This window comes from Crocuta crocuta, unplaced genomic scaffold (genome assembly GCF_008692635.1).
Source record: "Crocuta crocuta isolate KB4526 unplaced genomic scaffold, BGI_CrCroc_1.0 scaffold150, whole genome shotgun sequence".
Taxonomy (NCBI): Eukaryota; Metazoa; Chordata; class Mammalia; order Carnivora; family Hyaenidae; genus Crocuta; species Crocuta crocuta.
In genome coordinates, this window is record NW_027527439.1 from 499,836 (window position 1) to 521,038 (window position 21,203).

The window sequence follows — 21,203 nt, forward strand, 5'->3', positions numbered from 1 at the left end:
TAAAATCTTGTCAAGGCAAAAATAGCTCTGATGTTTCAAACTCTACCCAGAAAGAACTCATTGCATGACATGACAGTGAGGCATGGGGCTGAAGATGCAGGGTAAGGAGGAAAGGGAAATGAAAGAAGAGCCACAACAAGGAAAACACTGTGCTCCTGGAAATGAAACTTCATGATGTCGGGACTCCCCCATAGGGCTCTAGGGACTGACTCAGCACACACCGTTAAAATGCTAAAGACAATTCATTTAGGACTAGAGCACGATTAGGGCTCCCTACTGCCACCCTCACCTATTTGACAACTTTGGGTGTTTTTATCAATCATTTTTCCCTTATTGTCCCTGGGGGACCCCAGTCACTCCACTAACCTGGCCTGGATTTCTTTTTTCCAGCAGGTAGGTGCTCAAGATTGTTTCCCATCTTACGGATAAAATCTAACTGTTAATTAAAGAAGGTAAGTGATGGGGGGGGGCACTTATACAGATGTCATAGAATATGTTTTGGAACTTTCTGAATATTTTTGAAAATATCACATTTTGCCCAGGATATTTCCATAGCAACATACACTGCTCATTATTACTAATGTTGTAGCTGTTGCTTCATTTTATTGTCCTTCAGTCTTCAATCACAAGGTGAGTGACTTTGAAATCTTTCTCATTTAGGACAAATTACTGAATGTTAATGGCTGTTTTCTAAGCTTCATATAAAAACTGACTCTGAGAAGGGCTTTGGCCCTTGAAACAGTTTGTTTCCCAAGGATGCTGAAAGAGATAATGCACTGGTGCCTGTCCCACTAAATTTATAATTTCTGTTAAGTATGGAAATCAAATTTCTGGTCCTAAGAGAGGAGTCCAGATTATGAAGATTAGTGGTTAAGATTCTCAGCCTGAATTTGCCCAGGAAAATCTTTGACTTCACTGACTGGGAAACAAAGAGAAAATCTGGAACTTCCTGGAGTGGACTTCTACCAAGAAACCAAACAACAAATTTGAATAAGGGGTGCACACCACCATCCTGGAATCTCAAATCTAGCTAAAAGGTATGTTCTCCAAGCTCTTCCGGACTCTACCTATTATATACAAAGGGCATGTAACTTATTACAGTAGGAAAATAAAAGAAAAGCATTCTGTGCTTTCTCTGCTTAATAAATGGTCTGAACGATCACACACACACATGCACTCACACACATTCACACACAAAGGAAGAAAGGAAAGTTGTGAGCAACTGACACTGGGAGTCTTACAAAGTTATTGTGTTCTGCTTGTATATGAGAAACATTAAAATGCCTTTCCTTTTCCATGATTCACCACATCATAGGAAGACAACATAGCAGAGGGGGAAGAGAGAAGATAGTGATGAAAGGAAATGGTGGGAGAAGAGAAAGGAAGGATGTGTGCCCCAACCAGGCTGCAGCGTCCAAGGATCTGCTTTGTCTTCTGTCCAATTGCTGGGATCCTGGCTTCTCATTTGGAGGCTATGGTTCCCTGAGCATCTTTCTTGATCTGCTTTTCTTAGCACTCCACTTCTCTCATGGACAGTAATGACAAAGCAACAAGGTGAATTTCTCTCATTTGGTGTAATAGGTGGAGCAAGGCTGTTCTTCCCCAGCTTTCCTAAGTTTCAAAAGACTAGCAAGACCTGGGTGAACAAAACAGAGAAAGCACCATTTGTTCCCCAAGAATCTCTAGAAGGACTGACTCATGAGGCTTCTCATTTCTTTGAGCTCATCACATTATATCTAGGTTTCTCTCTAGGTCTTCCAGCATCTCCTGCCCCACCCAAAAAGAGTAAGTACACCAGTGGAAATCCCCTGAGCAAACTAGCACATGCTGTACCAAAATATTGTGTCTTGACTTTGTTCTTTTACATCTTCACAACTAAAGGAAAGAGATACAATCAAAATGATAGTCCACTTAAATGATAAACAAGAGAATTTAAAGAGACACAACCCAATTACTCACCCATGGAGTGATAATCTGAACAATTCATGAGGCCTGGATTGGTCGAGATATAAATATATATATATATTTGTCACAATAACTGTATGTGATGAGCTAAGTGAACTCATGCAGCTTTCAAAGATTCTCTGTTTTACACACTGGGGGGTGTTGTTCATCTTTGCTAATTTAGCCATTTTTATAGTCTTGTGGGACCAATTCTACCCAATATCATTGAATCAAACAGAAGTTCACTACACACTCTCTACTCAGCATCTCAATACTCATCACCTTATAATTTCAGTCTTGTGGCTTATTTCTAAAAGAGAGCTGAGTAGGGTTTCATGGCTTGAATCCAGGTGATTAGCCAGTAGAAGACCTGAGCAGACCTCCATCTTCCAGAAGGTTTCCTCTGTCTGTTGATAACAAGGATTGCTATCAACCATCATCCAAACACTAGTAGCGGTTTAAAGAAAAAGATCCAACAATTACCAGGAAGTCACTTAGGCTTAACAATTGTCACTACTTTAACCCTGATGCCATGTTGGGAATAGTTTTGATTGGCACACAAGTTTAGGGTAATCTTTGAATTATCTTTGTCACTGTCTCAGGCTTCTGCCCCTTGTATATACTGTATATATTAGTTTGGTTTGCAAATGCCATATGTTCCTGAAATGTGTGGCAATCAGATTTTCAAAAATATAATCCTATTATAAATACACTGAGAAAATAACTATTTATCCATTAAACAAGGGATCAACAGGTTTTTTTCTGTGAAAGACCACAGAGTAAAAATTTTACACTTTGTGTGCCATACAGTTTCTGCCGCAGGTCCCGCAGCAGCTCTGCTGCTGTAGCACAAAAGCAACTGTGTTTCAATAAAACTTTATTTGCAAAAATAGGTGGTAGGCCAAATTTTGCCCCTTGGCCATAGTTTGCCAACTTCTAAGCTAAATAAATAATTCTTGAATTCCTACTTGGATTAGTGAGGTATAAGTAAGTACCAGGGATACACAGAAAACATAACAAACATTTGTAGTTCTTGTGAAATTCTCTAGTATGTATATTCAGAAACTGGAGATGAAGTATTTATAAATAACCTGCAATAAATTACTTAATAAAGTGCAGAATCTTTTCTTAAAGCAAAACTTACCCCAATCAATTGGTTAGTTATGTAAGTTTACAGTTTTGCCTTGTGATTATTTTTTTGAACTGAGCCTTATTCACACTCTATAGTCTCAGGTATTTTGGGCTATACTTGAATTTGCTACCTTATTCTGGAATAAGCACAGTAAGTTTGGGGACTGACAGGAATACCAAAAAGGCACATTAATTCAAATGCTCTATCCCTTCATTTCCTCTACCTCTGCTTACAACAGCAATACTTTTACTCAGACTTCCTGTTTCTGGCACTTGCCTTCTTTTTTGCTGTGTTTATACTTCCCCCTGTCTGTGGTTAAAGAAGTATAAAGTGCTAAAGCTGTAGATTGGTGTCTCTCTCTCTCTGCTTCACTGGTGCTCTGACTCTCATTCATTCCTACACACAGGCTCACACACCTCCTCTCTCCTCTCTTTCTCTCTCTCAGAATGACGATTCTAGGTACATCTTTTGGTATGGTTTTCTATTTACTTCAAGTCGTTTCTGGAGAAAGTGGCTATGCACAGAATGGTGAGTCATTTCTAACTTTTCTTTAGGATTTCAGATTATCTCTAGCATATGCGTCAGGTTACGTAGATCCCCAACAGACCTGATATGGGCACTGGGTTGGAACGGAGTTGGAGAACTTACCACATATTCTGTCATTTTTCTGTCATTTGTTAAGTTCTAACCACTGGGACAGGAGGCCAGGGAACAATACTGTGGATGGTATAAAGTCTTAGAATTGTCTAGAAGGAATGCATTTAACTCTCTAAATGTGGATCTTAAATACTGGTCAATGTCTCTACTCTTATAAAAAGAATACCCATATAGATGCAACGGGTATGCTTGTTGGAGAATCTCCAAGGTAATTTTACCTTGTTAAAAAAAAATCAAGCTAGATTTATTTTGTTTAGCTTTTAAGAGGTTCCAAAAGCATAACTCTCATGATAAAATAATGTCCAGAAAGAACAGCTTTGTCTGCACTTACCATCACCAAACCTCCAGCATCTAAAAGTGTCTAGAACATAGTAGACATTAATATTTGAATTGAATATTTGAAAATTTCTTCAAAATACTTCAGTTTTTATATTTATGTGAGATTTTTAGTGAATAACTGAATAGAGAAAGATCTGTATGAGCTGTCTCATTCAAATAAATTTAATTATCTTCATATCAACACATTTATCATCATATAATAATTCTCTTTGGGATCCTTGAAATACTTACCACCTACAAGCCTGTGCTGTCTACTTAGGAACTGGGTCATAATTACAACTGTAAAGAAAGACAAAACGACAGCAAGAGGAGACACCTGGGAATTTGGACCACTCATTTGCTCCTGATAATTAAACCCTTTCACTCTAACAGTTGAAAAGTATTTTCCTATCAAAGATATCAAAGACATCAGCCTAATGACTCAGCTTAGATATGATAGTCATGTAATTACTAAGGGTGGAAATCCCTAGAATATTTCCACTGATGGAATTGTCAGAGGGCTGACATTTTTCAGTGTGACCATATATGATTCACTTTGTGGGGATGATCATAATTCCTTGGTACATACTGCCCTGTGTTTGCATGGATAGCTGCTTGACAGGTAACACCTAATTCTTACTCTCTGGGGTATAATATTTTCCCTCTGTTTCTTTCTGGTGACCATACATTTTGAAAATGAAATAAGAATTCTAACTGAAAGCTGAGTTTCACTTCAACTTTTTAAATTCCAGTTTTATTTAGGAAATCTATAACCACCCATCCACATTGATCACCTCAAAGTACTTTTCAGTTTGGGGTATATAATAATCCACTGCTGTTTGTTGAAAGATTTGTTTTCTGATAACCGCAAGGATGATAAAGAGAAGAAAGGAATATTTTGTAAAAATCTAAACCATGTATGTTTTTGATCAACTAATTCAACAGGAAGATTTCCAAACCACACAGCCTTGTCAATAATGCATATTCTAAAAAATTAAATTTTTATAGACAAATATGCTTAGCTAGTGAGGATTGAAAGAATAATAAGTTAACTCACTGTTAAAAAGATCTGTGTAAATTTCAAAGTCATAGTAATAATATCTTCGACATAGAACTCTCTTTCAAAGGATACCCAAAGGTTTCATGTATATTCTTAGAATTAGAATTCTTAATTTACCTTCATTACTTATTTCTCAAAAACAAACCAAAAAAATAATAATAGTCATAGCTAACCCTTATCAGGTGTTTACTATATTCTAAGCTAACTCTTTGCATATATTTGTTCAATGATTCTCATAAAATGTGAGTTTCCATATCAAAACACTGAGGTATAGAGAGGTTGAGTAACCCAACAGGAACCACAGCTACAAAGTAGAATAGCCAGAATTTAAACCCACGTCTGTCCAGCTCTGGTGCCGTAGGTCTTAACCACTGTGTATAAGACTCTTACCTAAGAGTTTTCCAGCTTAGATCAGGTAGAACATTATTTTTGTAAAATGCCATGCAATTTTGCAAGTTGTTGAGGGGAATTTTTCTTGGTTACACAGCAGTTTTGTTCAATAACACCTCCTAAAGAGCCAGTAAGCTGCTTCTCAAAACATACCCACTTTAATTGTATGACCAATGTTTTGTATATTGTATGAGAATATACATCAGACTCACTTCCCCAGTCTGGATGGCTAAGGGTGCTGGGTATGCCTTGTTCTGCTGGTGCTCAGCATCTGCTAGACTCTGTTCTCTGGCTTATATTGTATACTAAAGAATTTTGGAGACAAAGCTGATCCACAGAAGTCTGAATCCAAATAATAATGTAGGTTCTCTTGTATAGGATTAGTGGAAAACTTAAAGGAGAGAAAACATACTTAAAGAAAAGACACAGTGTGGACTGTTGTGTAAAGGCAGGCTAAAACCACCACTGTTCCACCGAGAAAAAAGCCAGTTCTTAGGAGACAAGGTCTTAAATCCTATCAGATTAGGAATGAACATGCTTTAAAATGTGAGTCCTAATGCGAGTTGTCCGTCGTTATTTAAAACTGTTATCAGGGAGCACCTGGGTGGCTCAGTCAGTTAAGCATCTGTCTGACTCTTGATTTTGGCTCAGGTCATGATCTAATGGTCATGAGATCCAGCCTCACGACAGGCTCTGTGCAGGGCATGGAGCCTGCTTAAGACTCTCTGTCTCTTTCAAAAAACAAACACAAAATCCAACTGTTATCAGGAAGGGATCCCCTAATGAAATTACATAAAGAGTCTTTGCTAGTGACAGAATTATAAGCCTATGGATTCTAGGAATGGTCAGATAGAGCAGTGCCCACAGCTTTTTATCTCTATGTAGTTTTTCAAGATTTGTGGCTTTTGCTGAACCAACCTGTGACTCAACTAATTGGTCCACTCCACTCACAACCAGCTTTACTAATTTTCCCACAGAACTACTTGGTAATTTAAGTAAAGAGGATGCTATTTGTACATTTCATAACCTTCAGGACCTTCAACTGGGGTTTAATTGTAGTATATTCTGTATCCTATTTGAAGAAGCTTCTGATTTCTTGTATAGATGGGCCAACTTAATTTTTAGTATCAGTGGACCTGGAAGCCATCATAGCTCACACTTGATTACTATGAGAATGGCTTCTGTTACTCTGGATTTTTCAGATCCCTGTCCAAGCATATTTGCTGACACATTTTTTTCTGTTAAATATTGTGACATATAGGTACAAAATGTCTATTTAATCTTAAGGGCCTCAACCCAGTTTAAGAAATTGAATACTATCTATGACAGATTGTACTTACTAAAAGTGATTGAAAAAAGATTCTGGTTTACTACATACTTCCAGAATTCTGTTAATATCTATAAGACACAGTGTCTATAGAAGAAGGATCTATAAGCACTGAAGTCATACCTATAGGATTTGTGGAAAATCCACCAGATCTGAGTCCTAGCAGATTTAATCTAATTACATTTGCCTTAGTAGCCTAAGACAAGTTGATTTAAATAAATATTTACACAATAGAGATAATCAATTGTACTTTTAGTTGGAATGCCTATTTAGGCAAGGGAAAGCTATCTCTTAAAAAAGTGAACTTCTGACTGTATGATAGTTCTCATCTTCCTTCATTAAAAAAAAATACTTGGGAGAAAATAATCAAAGATTAGTAATAAAGTCAAAGGCTAGATTAGGTAGCATTTGAGTAATGGAGATAAAGTATCTCTTATTTGAAATGCATTAATTAACAGAAGAAATTATAGTGTAAAAAGGAAAAAGTATGTTTAGTATTTTATTCTAGATCCAATGCACTAATTCCATGACAGAAATATTTAGAAATATTTGGAGGTAGGGGCACTTAGGTGGCTCAGTGGGTTGAGTGTCCAAATCTCCTTTTTGGCTGAGGTCATGATCTCATGGTTCATGGGTTCCAACCCCACATCAGGCTCTGCGCTGACAGCTCGAAGCCTGGAGCTTGCTTCCGATACTGTGTCTCCCTCTCTCTCTCTCTCTCTTGTTCTCTCTCTCAAAAATAAATAAGTATATGGTTTTTTTTAAAAAAAAAGGGTATAGTCTATTTAAAAAATAAATATTTGGAGGTTATTTATTAATTTTGATGACTTTTTTCTTCTAGAAAAATCTGTGCTCTGTAGGTATTATTTTGGTTTGGATTTGGGATCGTTTTGGTTTTGATTTTGGTTTTTCTGTCTTTTGCCTTGGGCTTTTCTTCTTTAGATAAACTTATTGTATCTCCTTCATGTCTGCTCCAAAAGGCTGCCGTTTGATTAATGTCATTCCAGATTTCAAAAGGATGCACTCATTTGCTTCATTAACAGATACATGTTTGTTCCTCCCAGGAGACTTTGATGATGCCGAGCTGGATGATTATCCATTCTCGTGCTACAGTCAGTTGGAAGTAGATGGATCCCAGCACTTGCTGACCTGTACTTTTGACGACCCAGATGTCAACAGCACCAATCTGGAATTTGAAATATGGTGAGGAATATTGGCTCCTATGGGTGCCTGGAAATCCTGTCTCTCTTTTCATGTGCTGCTCAGCAAAAGAAGGAATATGAGCCTAAGTAAAATCTATTGAATTCCAAAAACCTCCTGAAACTCCTTGTTCTTCACCAAAATACTACAGCAAAGATATTTTCATGGGCTAACCTGTCAGTCAGTCCCTGCTGATACAGCAAGCACCTGGACACCTCACAACCCTCCTGACTTTGTAGCAGACTTTAAATCTGGTTTTCCTAGGACACTACTCCCCCCAGATTTCTTTGCCTAACATGAGACAATCTAGTTTCTTGTTGCACTCTGGAGCACTGATGCCTGGTTTCTAATCCTAATACCAGCACCGTCTTAGCTTTTCAACCTAAAGCAAGTTATGTAACTTATCTAGTCCTCAGTTTCTTCACCTATTAAATGAGTTGTACGAATTCATACAGGGGTTTGGATAATTAAATAATTTAATAATTTAATAATTTAATTAGAGGGGTGCCTCGGTGGCTCAGTTGGTTGAGCATCCGACTCTCCATTTTGGCTCCAGTCATGATCTCACGGTTTGTGAGTTTGAGTCCCACATTGGGCTCTGTGCTGACAGCATGGAACCTGCTTGGGATTCTCTCTCCCTCTCTCTCTGTGCCTCTCCCTTTCATGCTCTCTCTCTTTCTCAAAATAAACTTAAAAAATATTAATAATTTAATTGGAAGACACATCCAGTATGTAATTACTGGGAAAGATACATTAAAATAACAAAATCTATGAATACAGACCTAACTTTCACCTTCTTGGCACAATTTGACTTCAAATGATACTCTTAGTATCAATTTTCCAAAAATCAGCAGGAATAATCTGGCTCTTATTTTCATGAGGCCACAAGGAAAAGACAAAGAAAAAGAGAAAGTCTCTCTCTGATTTGAAAGTTTGTTGAAAAAACTCAGAGAACTTTCCTTTCCCTCCACAAACCATCTCATTGATGAGGGTTACTGTCTGTGATGACTTGGAAAAAAAATTCCAACGTGGAATTCCAACATAGGGCTATCTCCAAATTCACATCAAATGACCTAAGTAGGTTACCAAGAAAAGGGAGTCAAGACTCACCAGTAGCAAAAGAGGGCTTCTTAAACTCAGTAGACCCTCACCAATCCCCCTAATATATGGTCTAGACAAGTCCTAAATTCCATGCCTTACATTAAATTACAGGAGCTTCCTGCATGGGCTCATGTAGTGCTTCCTGATGCAGTCATTTGAGAACATTGTCTTGGACTTGAATTCCATTGGGCGTTCTCAGTCTGCTTGTCTTGGTTCACTTCTATAACATACTTTCCAGGAATAAAATATGTCCGGAGAACAGGAACCTACAATGTCCAGAATCTATACGGCAACTAGACCAGACTAAAACAGCCAAAGAGTTCATTTAAACCACACACTCATTTTTATGCATAAAAACCCCTCCAATAGTTGTATGACTTTGGGTTCTTCACCAGGCTATTTGGTGGATAGCAGCATTCATATAGTTTCTCCTCAGGAGTCTGAGGCTGACCTTTCTGTCCACTTTCACTCACACCACTTCCTTGACCACTTGAACAAACTTACCCACTTCCTTTTGCAAGTCTTTTGATTTTTTCTATCATATTGTAATCTATCTGCAGCATCCATTGGGGGTTTTCAATTGGATTTATATACTTCAGTTGGAAAGGGATTGTCTTAGACATATTTTCAGTGTGAAACAGTAAGTTTGAGGAACTTAAGGTGTTTCTGGAGAGCAGCTGTGTTTGTGAAGGTATCCACACCTTGAGGGGGACTTTTCATACAACTCCTAGGCTCAGGAGTAACATTGTTTCTCAAGTCAAAGTCACTTAGAGTGCTGTATTTGCTAAATAGGCTAGGTTGCTTTTCCAATGAAAGTAGCTTCATTGGAGCTTTCTGTTCCTTTAACATGTTTATAAAGAAGAAATTGGAAGTCACTGTAAGATGTACTTTCTGCTGAAGTCTTTACACAAGTGGAATTGTTGATAGAAACCAGATGCTGTTTCCCAGGAGGGCTTATTAGGGGCATTTTCCTAGATGAGTTTATCACCTGCCTGATCTGGTCATCAGTTTCCCAGGGTTAGAAACCAAATTACTTGGTGTTCAATGAGAGGATCCATCTCCCAGGAATAGACTTGTATTAGCCAAAATCACAGACTTAGATTACCAGAATGCCAATTGACAATTTCACATTGATAGATACAATTATGTTAAATGCCCAAATATTCATACTGGGCTCAGGACCTATAGGAGTAGGTTTTTGGAGAGGAGGAACAGAGTGGGGCAAGAGGGTATATATCAATATAAATCCACTCTTACTGGTGGACCTGAAAATTTTTTATTAACCAGACTCTTAACCACCCCTCAGGTACCTGAAATAACACAACAGAGGCACTAAAAGCAGGCACTTAGGTAGAATCCCCACAGTAACACTTAAGGATCTCTGTGACCAAAGAGTTGCTACTTAAGCTCTCTGATCGTAACAACTACATTGCATTCGGATGGTTGGCATATAGTCAGTACCTGTAAATGGTACTTAATTTTCAGCGTAGACTTATTTTTATTACAAATGTGATCAAAAGGTTGTTCAATAAATATAGGAGCAAAACAAAGGAAATTTGTTTGTTGATTTTAAGACTAGAGTTATTTAGTCTTAGTTATTTCAGATCTCAAAGCGCTTAATTTTTTAACACTAGCTACTAGCATTTAAACATCTAGATATCTCTTTAAAAATCAGATTTGATCATAGCAGGCCCATCCAACAAAAGTGTCTAAACAGAATTCCTGCTGCTTTTGTGGATGGACAATTAAATCGCAGCCCTGAAAGTAGACCCACTTTTCTCATTTATGTTACTTTTGTACACACCATGGGCACTTGACTTTGGGACCTTGCTTTTTAGGTGTTGGTATAAGGTCCACAGTCAGCTCTCAGAAGGGAACTGATTTTGTTTTATTTCCACATTCTTGGGGACATCACAGTCACCTCCGTATGCCACTTACAGATATCACTTCCCATATTTTACCATCAATGTCACAGGCACCCTGCCAAATCTACCTCATATTCTAGACTTACCTAGCACTATCTGTCACGTGTTATTAACTTAGTCCTTCTTCAGTATGCCATGCTAACTCTCAAAGATGCTCAATATTTTTGAGATAGATTGTCTTTCCGGGCCAAATGAGAAATAAAGGCTACGGTTTGCTTTCGTTTCTTTTTTTTTTTTTTTCTTTTTAATATTTCCATGTAGATTGGGGCACCTGGGTGGCTCAGTTGGTTAAGTATCTGACTTCGGCTCAGGTCATGATCTCACAGTTTGTGGGTTTGAGCCCTGCGCCGGGCTCTGTGCTGACAGCTCAGAGCTTGGAGCCTGTTTCAGATTCTGTGACTCTCTCTCTCTCTGCCCCTCCCTCGCTTGCACTCTGTCTCGCTGTCTCTGGAAAATAAATAAACATTAAAAACAAATAAAAAAATAAAAATATTTCCATGTAGGTATCTGTCTGCCCCATCAGGAGAAATGCATTTATCAAGCTAAACCAGACAGGATTGAAAGAGATTTAGAAAGCTGGAGGTGGGGTGAAGAAGCAGGAACTATGGTCTCCCCAGGAATCTCTCCCTATTTTCAGAACAAGAGGGTTTGTGTGAGTGGCTTACAGTTGATGTCCTCTGGGAAGATCCTACAGGCCCAAATTTGTATAGTACCACTTGGGATCAAAAGTATATGAAAGAAAAAAAAATAGAAGTAAAGCCAGTGAACCATTGAAATAGTAATTTCTTAAAGTTATTGTGCAGGTACCAAAAAGACAGTTTACAACCCACGTGTACTCAAACTAAAATATGGAATGAGGCTCAGAGGTATATGTTATAATGCAACTTATATAGTGTAAAGGCAACGAGTGTCTATTCTTTACAGTGATTGGCTACAATATTAGAATTTTCTTAACCAAAAGGAAATTGGTTGGTGATTACCTCATATCAATTTTGGCAAATGATTTAAGTCTTGCTTATGATTTTCAGAGGCATAGGCAAGAAGTGACTCAGGTAAAGTTCATCTTGCTTGTCTTGTAAAGTAAGCTAAAATAAGATTTACATATATGACTAGCTGCTTTTGTTTATTCAGAGAATTTTCAAGTGTGGTCTCTGTGTTTAATTTTAACATGGATACTTGTGGGCTTTTTTCTCCCCACAAAATATCCTAAAATGGCTCTATCCAGCAGAAATACAGTGTAATCCACAAATGTGTGAGCCATGTATATAATTCTAAACTTTCTAATAGCCACATTCTAAGAAATGAAATATAAATAGGTGACATTAATTTAACTTAATATTGATTTAATAATATACTTTATTTAATCTACTATATCCAAGATATCATTTCACCATATAATTAATACAAACAAAAATATTAATGAGATATTTTACATTACTTTTTGCATATTCAAAAACTGTTGCATATTTCATAGTTAAAGCACATCACAGTGTGACACTTCAAATATTCAATAACCACATATCAAGAGGTGGCTATTGCATTGGACAGTGTCGTTCTAGAATATTTCTAACTTTAACAATACATAGTTTGCAACCAAGTAAATTGTTTCAACTTAGTTAAGTGACTTGAAATGAATTAGATTGAACTGAATTACCTTCTCATGAGGAAGACACTAGTTTCCTCCAGTTGCCTGAAGCCAGTGTCATTGGCACAAAGCAAGATTTGTCTATTCCAGGCCATAGGTTTTTCTTAGCAACAAACATGGCTCCCCCTACACATAGGGTGGCTCCTGGAATTCAGATCCTTTAACAGGATGCCCAGGCTCACAAGCCAACCATAGGGTGATACTTTATTTTTTTATTGCTCATTTACCTCATTTTCCAAAAATTGGGAATGAACCAAGAATACCATTTTAGGTTCTTCTTAAACTTTCAACAATACCAAAAACTTGCTACTTGGTAAGGGTTTATAACTGAATATTGTACTATGCTTTACTTACAAATATATTCTAAACTCAACGACTAAACTAAAAGGCATTGTCTTTCTAATTTCTCCACATCATATGTTTAACTAAAATTCAGAAGTGGAATCCTGCTCCAATTCTACCCTTCTATCTTTATTTATCAAATTATGAAATGTTGGCCATCTTTGGAACTTTCCATGTGACATTCCTCCCACGTCTGTTCCCTGGTATCCATCCGGCCCAACTTAAAAATTTGCTTTTAATATTTACTCTATTCCAAGGGGGAAAACCCAGTTAGCCCAATGAGGGACACACTGTCTAGAAACTCCAACACACACACACACACACACACACACACACACTTAAAGCCATACAACTGCATACCCTAAAAGATTAACAGTTAACAAAAACAACTGGTTTTTTGGGAGGGAGGGGGTGGCAATTTTAAGGGATGTTCCACAAATAGTAAATCTATTTAGCCAATTAATAAACTTAAAATTTTTTCATCCATCTCTATCTTTGTTTGAATGCAGGCATGTAACCAGTCACTCAAAAACCACAGCAGCCCAGAATTGGGAGATTATGCACATAAAGCTGAGGCTTCCTCCTCAGATTTTAACCCCACACTCACCTCACTTCAAGCCACACAGACATGTTCTTTCTTCTCAGAATCCAGGAACATTCCTGGAAAAGGCTCACTTGAGCACATGCTGAGAAAAGTGTACACAAATCCAATTTAGCAAAGAAAACCAACACATTCCGTACTGTAGGTAGTAAAGGACATTTTTAGAATATATTCTCTGTGATCTTTTTAAAAAATATATGATTAATGAAAAGAATTCTTTTCATGCAAGCAAACTCATACAAAATATTTTTTTTCCTTGCCACTATCCTCACTTTCAATTTGAGCCAGCTATCCCTCTTTTCAGGGCTATTTGGCTGGAAGAGCATATAGGAAAACAAATTGGTAATCATGTTTATCACAGGAAAGGGAAATTAAATTGAGGGTTGGAAAGAAAGAGAAATTAGACTTTTATTTTTATTCTGCATTGTTTAATTATTTGTACAATAAGAGTACATATCTTTCATTCTTTCTTTCATACAGAACATTTCTTTTACCTTCCTGTCTCCTTCTTGCCACTCATCCCCTGTGAACAATACATCACCCTTTGGTTTTGCCAGTTTCCAATAGTTCTTATAAATGGAATAACACACTGTTTACTCTTTTATTTTTGAGATTTATCCACATTGATGCATGTTTCAGATCGCATCTTTTCAACTGCTGAGTTTTTATTGAATGAATGAATATATCACATTCCACTGAATGAATATATCACAAACTTGTAATCCTTCCTCCTTTTCATGGACATTGGAGGTTTTATTTTTTCAAATTTGAGACTCTTAAGTTTTAAGTTGCTATTAAAATTTTTGTACAAATTAGTTTGTTCATTTCTCCATAGTAAAAACCTCAGAGTGGAATTGCTATATCATAGGGTCAGTGTGTGTTTAGCGGTAAGAAACTGACCAGCAGTTTTCCAAAGTGGTTATACCATTCTACTCTCTAACCAACAGAGTGCGAGAGCCACAAGTCATCTCCAACATTTGGCTTTGAAATAGTATCTTGTGATTTTATTTACATATTTCAAATAATAAATCATGTTGACCATCATTTTGAGTACTTGCTGGCCATTTGCATGTCTTCTTGTAGCAAGTGTCTACTAAAGCCTTCTGTCCTTTTCACCCAATTATTTATCCTTTTATTGTTGATGACTATGTTCTGGATCCAATTCCTTTGTTGGATATCTGCATTACAACTATTTTCTGCTGGTGTGTAGCTTGCCATTTCATTTTCTTAAGGTATAGTTTAGTAGACAGAAAGCTTTCATTTTGATAAAAGTCCAATGTCCTTTTGTCCTCTTTTTTTTTAAAGTTTATTTTTTCTTGTAAAGGTGCAGCAGATACTTTTTAAGTTTACTTTTGAGAGATAGTGACAACGTGAGCTGGGGAAGGGCAGAAAGAGAGAGGGAGACACAGAGTCTGAAGCTGACTCAAAGCTTCAAGCTGTCTGCACAGAAGCCATATTTGGGGTTCAAACTCACAAACTGTGAGATCATGACCTGAGCTGAAGTCCCATGCTCAATCTACTGAGCCACCCAAGCTCTTAAATTTATTTATTTATTTTGAGAGTGAGAGACAGAGTGTGTGTGTGTGTGTGTGTGTGTGAGAGAGAGAGAGAGAGAGAGAGAGAGAGCATGCATGCGCACAAGCTTATGCCTGTGGACAAGCAGGGGAGGGGCAGAGAGAGAGAGAGGGAGAGAGAGAATCCCAAGCAGGCTGTTAGTAAAGAGCCCCACCTGGCGCTCAAACGCAAGAACCATGAAATCACGACCTGAGCAAAAACCGAGTCCATCGCTCAACCCACCGAGGCACTCAGACACCCTTTTTTTTCTCTTTTATGTTTAACTGTTTTGTGTGTCATTACTACCTTTTTCCATTTCTAAAGTCAGAAAGACATTTTCCTATGTTTTATTCTAGATATTTTGTAGTTTAAGCCTTTACATTTAGGTTTACGATCCGTACCTAATTAATTTTGTATAAGATTAAGGGTCATATTTTCCTTACATTTGTTTAGTTTTTCCAGGACAATATGCTGAAAAGATTTTCTATTTCCCATTGACTAAATAGGGTATTTGTATTGAAAATCAGTTAACCTTCTATGTGTGAGACTGTTTCTGAACTCTCCACACTTTCTATTTATCCACATATTTATTCTTAAACCAGTGCTAAGACTGTCCAGTTATCATAGCTTTATAGTAAATTTGAAATCAGCTGCTCTGAATCTTACATATTTGTTCTAATTTTTCAATGTTGCTTCAGATTTTCTGAGTTCTTTGTATTTCCACATAAATTTTTGAATTAATTTGTCAATTTTTTAAAATTCTGCTGAGATTTTGACTAATATATACACCAAGTTAGGGGAAATTAGCATCTTCTTACTACTAAATTTGCTAACCCATGAATGTACTTCTTCACTTATTTAGATCTCCTTTAATAGTTCTAAGGAATATTTTATAACTTCTATTTCAGAGGCCTTGAACATCCTTTATTAACTTTATATCTAAGCATTTTATGTTTTCATTGGTATCATAAATGAAGCTGTTGTTTTTAAATTTTATTTCCCATTGTTTGATACTAGTCTGTGGAAATATAATTGTCCTTTATGTCCTGACTTTGATGAATTCACCTTACTAGTTCCTGTAATTGTGTTGGAGAATCTATATAATGTTGTCTGCTAATAAAGAAAGGCTTTTTGTCTTCCTTTCCAACCTGGACATGTTTTTGTTTGTTTTTCTTGCTTTGTACACTGACTAGAACAACCAGTAAATTGTTGAATAAAATCATGAAAGTGAATATTCCTGTTTTGTCCTTATCTCAGGGGAAAATGTTCACAATGTCACCATTAGGTATGATATTATTTATAGAGTCGGCCTATATTTCCTTTTTCAGGCTGAGGTAGTGTTCTTCCATGAATAGTCTTGATATCATCCTACAAGTCACTGAGAATTTGTTTTTTCAGACTGAATACTTCTATTGATCTATCCTGAAGTTCATTAACCCTTTCTTCTGCCATCTTTAATCTGTTATTAAGTCCATGCAATACACTCAGTATATTTTTAAAGATTTTAGATTTACTTGTCAGTTATAGCATTTTCATTTTGTTTTCTTTTACAGTTTCCATTTCTCCACTAACATTATATATCTGTTCAATCATTATGACCATATTCTTTTTTTTTTAGCCCTTGAACACATTTACAAAAGCTGCCTTAAAGTCCCTTTCTGCTAATTCTAACATCTGGTTGTGTCAGGATCAGTTTCCATTGACTGTTTTTTGTCTTGACTATGGGTCTCATTTTTCTTTTTTTTAAAGTCATTTTGGGGCGCTTGGGTGGCTCAGTCGGTTAAGTGTCCGACTTCAGCTCAGGTCATGATCTCTCCGTTCGTGGGTTTGAGCCCCGCGTCAGGCTCTGTGCTGACAGCTAGCTCAGAGACTAGAACCTGTTTCAGATTCTGTGTCTCCCTCCCCTGCTCACGCTGTCTCTCTCTCATAAATAAAGAAAACATTTAAAAAAAAAATTTTTTTTAATGTTTTTTATTTATTTCTAGGAGAGAGAGAGAGAGACAGCGTGAGCAGGGGAGGGTCAGAGAGAGAGGGAGTCACAGACTGAAACAGGCTCCAGGCTCTGAGCTGGCAGTCAGCACAGAGCCCGACGCGGGGCTCAAACCCACGAACCGCGAGATCATGACCTAAGCGAAAGTCAGAGGTTTAACCGACTAAGCCACCCAGGCGCCCCTTAAAAAATTTTTAAGTCATTTGTAGCAGGTTTTGAATATAGAAAAGACATCAATAATAAGTTTTCTAGATTCTGTTAACTTACTCTGCCAGGTGTTGATTTTAGCTCTGTTACTCAGTTAACTTGACTGAATTAATATTTAAATTCTTTTTTCTTTTGAGATAGTACCTAAAATCTCAGATCAGTTATTTCTAGAGCCATCTAGCTATTGCTATCCCATGGTTTCCTTAGAATCTCCTTCACATCTGATAATTAAAGGGCCATATAAGGATATGAGCAGAGTTTATATGCAGATCTCTCCATAGATTCCTCATTTGTAGACTTTTCCCAGCTAAAAATATCCAGCCACATAGGGAGTCCCCTAACTTATCAAGACAATGAAACTGTGGCTTTCTGTTAGATTCTAGATGCCTGTCACAGTGTGACATGAGGAGTGCTATCAAACACATAAAAAGAAAAAAAGCAGAAATAAGGATCTCATCCACCCTTTTTAAAGGATAAAATTCCCTCTCAGAGTGCATGGGTGACTCAATTGGTCAAGCCTCTAACTCTTGATTTTGGTGCAGGTCATGATCTCACAGTTCATGGGTTCAAGCTCCACATTGGGCTCTGGACTGACAGCGTGGAGTCTGCTTGGAATTCTCTGTCTCCCCGTCTTTCTGCTCCTCCCCTGCCCACTCTGACTCTTTCTCAAATTAAATAAGTAAACTTTTTAAAAATTCCATCTCACTTCTGCATACTTCTGATTACTCTTTAAAGCTTTTAAATAGGATTTCAAAAATATCTTGTCCTAGATTTATAATAGTTATATATTGGAAAGTTAGTATAAGTTGTTCTGCTATTACTGGACCTAGTACTTATACTTTTTATTGAAAAAAAAAGTGCAATGTTAAGCTTTTGATGCTAGTTGTACAATAAGCAATGATCTCTCCTCCTCAGTTTCTTGAAAGACTGATCTTAATCAGGAAAAAGAAATTATAGAAGTGACAGAATTCAATTCCTAGATCATTGCTATTGTGTTAAGCTAAGGAACATGGGAAGAAGGGTTGATTTTAAAGTCTGTTGATGACGTAAAAGTGGAGCACAGTCAAAATTACCTTTGAAAATCCTTAAATTACTCATTAATTATATATGGTTTTATGTATATAATCCTCTAGACTATTGTATCATTTCCTTTAACTTTGTTTTGGTCAATATTTCTTCACAGCCTTTATTTCCTGAATTTATTTCTGCAAAACATCAAAAAGGGCAATTATCTACCCACCTAAACAATATTTTTGTTTTTCAATGATCAATTATTTAAAAATAGGAATTTTCAAAATTTTTCATGAACATGCTTTGACAGTTTCAGATTCAGTTGCATCTGATGCCTAAGTATATCATCACTAGGTGTGATGGAAGCAAAAAGCCACATTATTTAATTATTTCTTTCTCTCTCTCTCTCTCTCTCTCACACACACACACACACACACACACACACACACACACACACAAACACCTATCCAGACAGAGTTGAAGTCATGCAACTGAAATGTACATGTAATACTATTCCCTTGTGTGTAGAAACTCTTACTTGAATTAAGATGGATTCCCTTTTTGTTTCTACAGTGGGGCCCTTTTGGATGTGAAATGCTTGACTTTTAATAAACTGCGAGAGATGTATTTCATCAAGACAAAGAAATTCTTACTGATTGGAGACAGCGAAATATGTGTGAAGCTTAAAGAAAAGAAGATAACTTGCAGGAAAATGAATGTAGTCAAGATAGGTAAGAAGTTGTATATGGGGGTATGTTTGCCATTTGGGCATATATGAAGACACTGATCATGTCTGGACTTTCTGTATGTTAAAAGTAGACAAATCATGAAAGCTCTTTGCAATAGAAAATAACAAATTTCTTAAAGGAAGGAATGTTTTAAAGAAATGGAAGTTTTGAAGCATGTGACACTTATTCTTAATATGAAAGAATTCTGAGGGGGTTGCCTGGGTGGCTCAATTGGTTAAACACCCGACTTTGGCTCAAGTCATGATCTCATAGTTTGTAAGTTTGAGCCCCTCATCAGGCTCTGTGCTCACAGCTTGGAGCCTCGATCTTGCTTCCAGTTCTGTGTCTCTTTCTCTCTTTGCCCCTCCTCTGCTCACACTCTGTCTGTCCTTCAAGAATAAACATTTTTTTAAGTTAAAAAATAATTATGAAGGTCTTCAAACTCAGCTATGAAGGATAGAGAATGGCACCTACACATTGCAGGAAGAGTTCTACATGAAGTCACTGGAGCTGGGCCCCTGTCATCCACCAATGTATGTACTTTCCTTCTTCATCTTGCCTTCTCCTGAATTCCTTGTATTCTTCTTCCCATATACCCACCATATTCTGAGTGTGTTTAGTTAATTTATCAAGTTATTTTGATTGAAGAGGTGCATTCTTTTACTGGTTTTAAATACTATGGCTCACTCTCTTTCCCAATTCTCAATCGTTTTTTCACCTAAATATACAAAAAGAAAATTAAAGGTAAAAGAACAATACTCATTAGAGACAACAAAGAGGTGAGAAACTTTGAATCTAGTCTCAGCTTTGCCTCACTAAATCGGTAAAATAAAGGATGAAAACAGAAGTTCCATGTGTGAGTAATTATCCTGTAAAAATGCAGCAATGGTGAAGAAGAGTCATTAGCCAAATGGTTGTGCATATTGAACACACAGCAACATAAGCCACAACCAATGTAACTGCAAGGTAATTCTAAATATAGGACACAAGCAAGCTAGATTTTGGTCATTTGGAGACTAGGCTGTTATGGATGGATGCTCAGTTTGTGCACTGCACAAGAGCACCATGTCTAAATGTTTACATTGGAGTTGCAAATATATATTCACTACACTGAGAACAAGTAGGGAAGGCACAGAGATTCTTAGTCCTCTGACAGGGTCATGGCATTTTACAGAGTAAGTATGTGACTAGTCAAGACTCCAGATAGCACCCTGATGATCTGAAACCCCAGATCTCACATATCCAATGCTCTCAGAAGCCCATTTTCTATATCTCAGCAGAAGCAAACCAACCAAGCCACATCTGACAGGCCAAGGGAGAAGGGTAGTTGTGCTCACTCTGTTAGTCTGGGTTCTTGTGAACTTGGTGTGGTGAGCTCGTTTGGGCTTTGGAAGGCACCCCTAAACAACTAGATGAGAGATAGTGGAGGCATGCCACTCAGTAGCACCTTCTTCAGTTTCCTAAGGTGACATTTTCTTAGCAGAACTGTCATTTAATTGAATTTATAATGGAAGCGCCTGATTGAGCCCTAGACCAGAGCTACCCTGCAACCACCTGCTCTTCACTTCCCCTTCTTTAGGTATGGGCCCTCTGGTAAGGCTAGAGGGTCAGCTTCCTGCCTTCCCATTTGTCTTGGTAGAATGAGTCTGTATAATTGTTCAGTTTGTTTACAGAATAAATTAACTTATAAAAATGTTGCTTGAGGAATGAGCAACTTTTTCTAATCTCAAAGACACTCTCTGGGCCAGAGACAGGACACCTGTACAAGCCAGAGTGAGATAATGGAGTACAGAAACAAAAGCCAAATGAAGAAGAGTGAGCCTCATAATCAGACAGAATTGGATTTAAATCCTATCAAACTGTTTTATAGGAGACTGAACTTAAGTTAATTAACCCCTCTGAGATGGTTTCTTCATCAATATAGTAATGATAAAGAGATTATGGGGCGCCTGGGTGGCTTAGTCGGTTAGGCGTCCGACTTTCGCTTAGGTCATGATCTCGCGGTTCGTGGGTTCGAGCCTCGCGTCGGGCTCTGTGCTGACTGCCAGCTCAGAGCCTGGAGCCTGTTTCA

General features: G+C 37.4%; 1 protein-coding gene across 2 annotated transcripts in view; it reads left to right on the forward strand.

The window, feature by feature from the left end:
* The first annotated feature begins 3,445 nt into the window (after positions 1–3,445).
* IL7R (interleukin 7 receptor) overlaps positions 3,446–21,203 on the forward strand; it is a 30,778-nt gene continuing 13,020 nt past the window's right edge. For both annotated transcript variants that reach the window (XM_077760183.1, XM_077760189.1), the window contains exons 1-3: positions 3,446–3,604; positions 7,893–8,031; positions 18,978–19,135. In XM_077760183.1, the coding sequence (XP_077616309.1) occupies positions 3,523–3,604; positions 7,893–8,031; positions 18,978–19,135 (379 nt within the window). In that variant the 5' untranslated portion in view covers positions 3,446–3,522. The remainder of the gene's footprint in view (positions 3,605–7,892; positions 8,032–18,977; positions 19,136–21,203) is intronic.